This window comes from Oryzias melastigma, unplaced genomic scaffold, assembly GCF_002922805.2.
Source record: "Oryzias melastigma strain HK-1 unplaced genomic scaffold, ASM292280v2 sc00262, whole genome shotgun sequence".
In the NCBI taxonomy this organism is placed as follows: Eukaryota; Metazoa; Chordata; class Actinopteri; order Beloniformes; family Adrianichthyidae; genus Oryzias; species Oryzias melastigma.
In genome coordinates this window covers 345,654-352,833 of record NW_023416896.1, presented here as the reverse complement: position 1 = coordinate 352,833, position 7,180 = coordinate 345,654, and the positions used below count along the sequence as shown (strand labels likewise).

Below are 7,180 nucleotides of genomic sequence, written 5' to 3'. Positions count from 1 at the left end.
TGTTAAAGTGTTTAAATCCAACGTAACGTCCCGTTTTGCCTCATCAACCACTGCAAGATCTTTATGGATCTACTATAAAGACGACGTTTGGAAACCAAAACAAGCTTGAGTTAAAAAGCTAAAGTTCTGCTTTCAGGGTGGAGACCTGCCTGTTACCACAGGTGGAGGTCTCTGACGGGGGGCTCACAGACCTGATTGCTACACATCATAACGACCCCCCCCCCTCACGTTAGGGTCACATCGGACTGATTTCTAATCTCCTGAAATGTATTTCCTTTCAATCGTTATCAATTCTTTGAATTGGCTGCTAATCTGAGGGGAAACCAAACATGCCAAGGTTTGGATTAAAGGTCTGGATCAAACCCGAACCACCAAACACCAGTCTGTAAAAAAAAACATGCAGTACAACACAAACAAGGGCCCAGTTTGGGGGTTTTGGTTCTTCTGGGAAGCTGTGGTCATCTTCAAAATCTTCGTTTGGGAGAATTCGCCGTGCTTCAATGTTGTGTTTGCATCTTTTTCCAGGCGGCGCTGCCGTCACCGGAGGCTGCTGGCCAATCAGAGGGAAGCATCCATAAAATAACAGAAGACTCCCATGACCTGACCCATCCTGCTTAATCCAGTTTCAGATTTCCTTTGGTGAGAATCCCGTCTCGGCGGCGGTGGTTTCTGATTGGCCAGAGCCTTCGAGGGGAAGCTGCCCGCTAGTTAGAACTTGCTTTCTGTATTAGTTTAGCGGTTGTGCACGCAGAGCTCTACACAAAGAAACAAACTGACCTGTTTGACCACCAATAAAGTTTGGATTTGCAGACGAGACGCTCTGACCCCGCCGGCTTTTTCACGCCTTCTACATTAGAACAGATTTAACAGACAGTTTCCTGTTCTAGATTAAAATATTTTAATGAAGGCAGTTTAAATCAGTCTTAATAGTCATAATAGTCTCTAACGGATTTATGTTAAAAACATTGAAAGTAATCATAAATGTTCATTATGTAAACTTTGGGGTAAACCTTCAGCTGACTTCATAGAAGTGACACTTCCTGTTCTGGAAACAGGAAGTGAAGGTTGGATTTCAAATGTTGAAAAGGTTGGTTCTGTTGACCCGACGGTGATTTGGGTTCCTTCTCCTGATTCTTCACGTCAGTCTGCAGGGCAACCCCCGCTGTCAGGAGGGGGGGGCATTAGTGGACCCTTCTGCCCAGAAGTCCGGGTTGTCCTGGTACCACCGAACTGTGAGACAAAGACAGTTCAGCGCCTCCTGAAGGAAGTTCCTGATCAGCTGATCTTCTCACCTGTCTGCCTGATCCCATCAGCCCAGGACACCTGGGCCCCCCAGCCCAGACTCTGCAGCTTCTCACTGCTGATCGGGTACCGAAGCTCCACCAGCGGCCTGCGGAAACAAAGCACAGGCACCCGCCTGCTTAAAAAAGTGGACTCACATGTTTCATTTACAGTGGAGCGCCCCCTACAGGACTAAGTTACAGCCGTCCCATTCTGCTGGATTACCAGAGAAAAAAAACATTAGATACTTCAATCTTAAGGGAGACACGGGAACTCCTTGACCTCTATGTGACCTCCACGACCTCTGTGTGACCTCTGGTCTGCCTGAGAAAGGTGATCCATAGATAAGGAGGGTGAAGGTTTGAGTTCCAACCACGGTTTGTGACGAGTTCTGGATTCAGATCACGGTTAGGTCTGATTTAATTCAGCGACAGAACAGCTGATGTTGTTACCATGGTAACAGAACAGGCAACGTTGCTATTTTAATAGCTAATGGTGTTCAGGACCTGAGCATCATCAGCTGTTCTGTTGCCAGGGTAACAGAACAGCTAGTCTGTTGCCATGGTAATGTAATGTCTAGGTTTTTCTTTCATCATCTGACGATTTCTTTATTGTTCTTTAACATTCTAATGTTCTTGAAGCAGATACTGATGTCCTTTAATCTACAGGAGTGTCTTTTACTATGTTATAAACATTGACTCTGATTTTTCCAAACAATTGATTCATCTGCAGCCCTGCTTACGGTTCCATACAACGGCTTAAACTCAGGTAAGAACCAGTCAGAGCTGCATGACCAAATGGACCAGCAGAAAACCTCTCGGCTTGAAGAAAACAGAAAGTTTCAGATTTGATGGTCGTGGCAGTGCCGGAGACCCGGTTACCGGCTGGAGGGGGTGCTGAGATGTGGACTGGGGAGTACCCAGAAGAAAGACTGAATGTGAGAGTTAGTGGGTGGGGACAGACCTGGGGCTACCTCACCGCAGCCTGCATGGGCTCTCCCTGCCATCCATGGGGATGGAGGAAGGGAATGAGGGGTGGGTATGGAGGGGGAGGAGCTGTGGGTGTGTCTGGATCTCTGGGTCGCTCGAGCCAGGCACCTGGGCTTCCGCTGGCCTGTGGTGGCAGGACTGCGGCTGGGTGGTGGCTGGCTACTGGGTCCTCGGGGTCCGGGGTCGCCCCTTGAGGGATACTCGTGCTCTGCAGTGCTGGGGGGCCTCCTCTGCACCTGGCTGGTGGGTGGGTGGTCTCCCTCGCCTGGGCTGTGTTGGTCCTTTTGTCAGGGGTGCCCAGGGATTCATGACAGGGGCGGAGCAAAAGATTTGTAATGGGACCATAGACCGTCTAAATAGAACTGGACCTATCATGCGTTGAGGTCCCCCATAGGAAATGCATTACCTTACACCCTCACAAAATCAGGCCAGAGCCTTCACCGTCACTTCCTGGTACGTCTACCGCGATTGAGTCATGTTTCTAGAGGAAGTACTGTCAACCAATCAGGAGTGAGCTTGTTCTGTCTTATTTTAAGCCCACATCCATCCCACTGAAAGCAGCGCAGAAGAATCTGTCAAACGTTTGAGACGGGGCAAGTGGGAGCCACATGCTTTTACAGAGGCATCAGTTGTTCAGTTTATAACTAGCGATAAAGAAAAATCTCTTTTAAAAAAATCAGGATTAGAAAGAACATGTTAAGAAGGAAGCATCAGAGCATGAATGATTATTCTGACGAATAAAATGACTGAGAAATAACTGTTTCTCAATGGAAGTCTATGGAACTTTGGCCTTCTTGGTACTTCCTGTTTGGAACATGGAAGAGGGTGGGGTTTTAGCTGTCCATTGTTATTCACGTCAATGGATCAGACACAAAAGTTTGAGTCCCATTTGTTGTCATATCTAGGAGTGTGTAATGTGTTCTTTGCATTAGATCCATCCCCTGGGGGAGCGGTGAGCTTCTCTAGCAGTATCCTGCATGAGAACCCTCCTAAAGCGTTCCTGTCTGACCGCTGGATTTAGCGGTTATCTTCACAGCGTTTAAACTCCTGATCAGAAACAAACATCCGTCTGTCCTTCAGTACTTCCATGAGCTGAGAACTTCTCTGAAAACATCACTGATGACCAGCTGTGTTTGGACAGACCAGAACATTCCTGCAGGAGATGTTCTAAAGGTCCTCTAGGCTCTGGCTATTTCCTGCAGCCACATTTCACTGACCTGTCCGGCACAAACTCCAGCCACTCGTCCACCTCAGAGTCCGGAACGTTCTTCACCTGAAAACAGCAGATGTGAGTCCTCAGTCTGACTGCTGAAGCTCCAAGCAGAACCTCCAACCAACCATTTTCACCAGCTCCTGAGCCAGCTGAAGGATGGGAACCTCACAGCCAGAACCAACGTTGTAGACCTCTCCCACATCTCCCTTCTCCAGCAGCAGCAGGAAGGCGTCGATGGCGTCACTTACGAACAGGAAGTGGCGTGATTTGGGGATGGTTCCCTGAATGGTGCTGCATCAGAGAGAACCTGCTGTAAGGAGATCTGTTCTGAGACAGTAGAACCCAGTTCAAGAACACCAACCATTTGTTGTTCTGCTGTAGGAGGCGGAGGAACCTGGGAATGACCTGAAACCACAAGAAGAAATGCTTTAACTCACAGGAGGCCACAAAACCTACTGACTCAGCATGTTTCTAGACAGATGATCCAGATGGAGCACCATGACCCGGACCAGTGGGGGTCTGTGGACCTGCACAGAGCTGGGTGGGACCACCAGATGGAGAGATTTGACCAGGAGGGGTTCCAAGCATCATGAAAACCAGCAGAACTTACAGAGGAACCTCTGATCCAAGATCTGGGGTTCAGGTTGGAGTTTCCAAACATCAAATTCGTGGTTTTTGATTAAACTTCTAGTTACCGTGACAACCCCCACCCCCTTTACCTTCTCGGTGTGCTGCCGGGGGCCGTAGACGTTGTTGCTCCTGGTTATGATGACGGGGAGCTGGAAGCACAAACACAGACCATCAGAGCCCGGTTTAAGACCAGAACCATAGCTGTACTCCTGAACCTGCTCACCTGGTACCGGTCCCAGTAGGACCTGACCAGGTTCTCTGCATCTGCCTTTGTGGTGGCGTACGGGTTAGTGGGCCTCAGTGGACTGCACTCATCAAACACCTGAAGAAGAACCATAAATGAACTTCAAAACCAATCACCATCCAGCAAACACAACTGGGGCCCTGTGCTGACCCAGTCGGTGCTGGCTCCGTACACCTCGTCCGTGCTGATATATAGGAACCGCTGCGGCCGGTGTTGGGCCCTCTGGGCAGCTCTCAGTAAGGTTCTGGTTCCTTCCACGTTGACCCACTGGAAACTGGATGGGTTCTGAAAGGAGGACTCTGAGGGATGACAGAAGAGCTGCTGAAACAGATCAGAGACTGCTCCAGAACCAGGACCTTACGGCCGCTGCTCACCAACGTGTGTCCTGGCCGCCAGGTGAAAGACCACGTCGATGTTCTCGGTGCTGAAGATGTGGTCCAGCGTGGAGGAGTCGCACACGTCTCCCTGTTGGAAGAAGATCCTGAGGAACACACGCCGACAGCAGCTTCAACACCTCACCTCCACACACCTGCAAAAATCTGTAGTTGCTCCTGTTCTCCACGCTCCGCAGACTCCTGGGGCTGCAGCAGTAATCCAGCTGAAACACAAGGGGTCCTGTCAGAGGGGGGCAGAAACCTGCAGGTCTGTGCTTCAGGATCCACAGGCCTGCAGCCGGGGGATCTGGAGGAGACGCACCGCATCCAGGTTGATGATCATCCAGTCCGGATGTCCACACACCAGAGAGCAGACCAGGTGAGAGCCGCTGCAGAGAGGACACCTGCAGTTACACGGAGCATACCGGACCCCCACACCCCATCCTCTGACAGGACGCCCACAACACCCCCCATCCTCTGACAGGACGCCCACAACACCCCACCCCCCGTCCTCTGACAGGACGCCCACATACACCCCCATCCTCTGACAGGACGCCCACATACACCCCCATCCTCTGACACGCACAAAACAATATAGTCATTCACGCCAGAGTGCGCATGTCCATCCTCCAGCAAAGACTTACATGAACCCGGACCCCCCCGTCACCAGAACGGTCCGTTTAAAGACCCCCATGCCGCCGCCGGCCCCCCAGCCCCGCAGTCAAGGCCTCACACCTCAGAAAAGCGGGTGCCGGCTCCAAAATTCTGCCCGTCAGGACGCGACTCACGAACGACACTTCAGGCCACTTTACGGCACTATTGTTGACACGTAGAAAGGGGGCGGGGCTGATGTGGAACCACCCGCCTGATGGCGGATTGGCCCGTGTGTATGACGTCATACAGGAAGGTTTAGATGATTGGGTGAAACTCTGATCAATTAAACATCTTTAGACATTCAAAGTTTTAGATCCGGAAGTTCTTTCACAATAAAACCATCACAATGTACAACTTTAAAAAACAGAAAGAAATCTAAACAACCGAAAATGTGCATTTGTTACAATAAATTTGAGTCGAAAATATCAGCCATGTTAGACTAAACTGTTGTTACTGCCTATGTGTGTATACCATAACAAAATACAGCTAATATCCAATCAGAAGGGCACTTTTAAGGTGCAAAATATTTGTTAGATAAACAAGTTAAAATGTACATAAATAAAGGTATATGTCATTTATTTATGCAAATCAGTAAGGTAAATATGATTAATGCAAAATACATAAAATAAATATATTTACAATGAGTAGTGCAAATGAATAATATAGATGTAAAGGGTTATGATGCAATGGTTTAGCCAAATGTGAAATAATTTAATTTTAGAGTATTAAGAGGATGGTTATGTATAATGAATGCATATACGAGTGTTTTATGGACTCCATAAACTCCAGGACGTTCCCTTTTACTTTTACATTTTAACCCCCTTTGTGCTTTTACTTTGAAAACTTCCTGTTTGTTCGTATCTTGTGCCGTGACGTCAACGCAGCCGCTGTAGTCCGCCTGCGTGGCTCATTGAACCGATGTGGTAACGGATTTCATCTGCAGCGGCGGGAATGTCGCGGCTCCTCGCGGCGTTCCTCGCGCCACTGCTGTTCTGTCTGGGAATTTCCGGGAAAACCGTGACAGGAATATTCCGGAGCGAAGCAGCGAGGCGGGAAAACGGCCAGTTTATCACCGCGTTCGTGTTCCGGGGTGAGTGATGCTGGCTGCAGCTGAGCCCCTGCGCGTGCGCAGACCGGCTCATCAGATGCCAGCGGGGTTTTAACCCTCCATTTCAATATTATAAATACACGTAAACAAAAATAAAACATTGAAAATTTAAAACAAAACAGAAGTAAACAGGAGCCAGACAAGTTCTCCTAGTGACCTCTGGGGGGCTCCGCCTCCTCAGCACAGATTTTTGGTGGGCGTGTCCCCAACATTCTCTAGTTTTAAAAGTTCATTCGCAGCTAAAGTTATGATACTTTTTGGACCATAAGGTTGTCCTCAAATCCTTGAAAGCAGGGGCGTCAAGCTGAATCAGGGGACAAAATCCAAAACACACTTTGGGTCGCGGGCTAAACAGAAAAAAACATTCATTGAACTCATAAAAAACTAAATTGTTAAAACTTGTAAACTTTTAAAACGTAGCTTTGTATACTTACTATTAATATAAAAAGAAAGGAGAATTATTCCAGAATAAATCAACTTAAACCTTAAATAACTTTGAGGATAGGTAACCTAGGCGGCTGCCTTGGGCACCATCTGCCGGAGGGGGTGCCAAATCGCAATTATTCTATATTCATTTTTTTAAGAGTTGCACCACTCATTTCTATGGAAGCCCAAACTGTTCATAATTATATAAATGAATACAACATTATTTAATCAAGCAACACTCCGATAAAAGTCTTTTCAATA

General features: G+C 48.1%; 2 protein-coding genes across 7 annotated transcripts in view; one reads left to right on the top strand and one right to left on the bottom strand.

Moving 5' to 3' along the window:
* Positions 1–881: 881 nt before the first annotated feature.
* Positions 882–5,645, bottom strand: LOC112142216 (dTDP-D-glucose 4,6-dehydratase). 2 transcript variants are annotated; one of them, XM_024265468.1, is made up of 12 exons: positions 5,467–5,645; positions 5,054–5,120; positions 4,887–4,955; positions 4,732–4,822; positions 4,508–4,656; positions 4,337–4,435; positions 4,203–4,262; positions 3,845–3,888; positions 3,609–3,774; positions 3,488–3,543; positions 1,293–1,390; positions 882–1,230 (listed from the first exon to the last, which is right to left on the bottom strand). In XM_024265468.1, exons 1-12 carry the CDS (start codon positions 5,628–5,630, stop codon positions 1,166–1,168), a joined length of 1,128 nt encoding a protein of 375 aa, XP_024121236.1. In that variant the 5' UTR covers positions 5,631–5,645; the 3' UTR covers positions 882–1,165. The 2 variants fall into 2 exon arrangements, with proteins under 2 accessions (XP_024121236.1, XP_024121237.1); XM_024265469.2 differs by having other exon boundaries at positions 5,376–5,518.
* Positions 5,646–6,244: 599 nt separating this feature from the next.
* Positions 6,245–7,180, top strand: part of gpr180 (G protein-coupled receptor 180) — a 7,568-nt gene continuing 6,632 nt past the window's right edge. For 3 of the 5 annotated variants that reach the window (XM_024265505.2, XM_024265506.2, XM_036210860.1), the window contains exon 1: positions 6,246–6,475. In XM_024265505.2, coding sequence (XP_024121273.1) covers positions 6,337–6,475 — 139 coding nt within the window. In that variant the 5' untranslated portion in view covers positions 6,246–6,336. Of the gene's footprint in view, positions 6,476–7,180 lie in introns of all 5 variants that reach the window. The other 2 variants (XM_036210859.1, XM_024265504.2) reach the window with 2 other exon arrangements.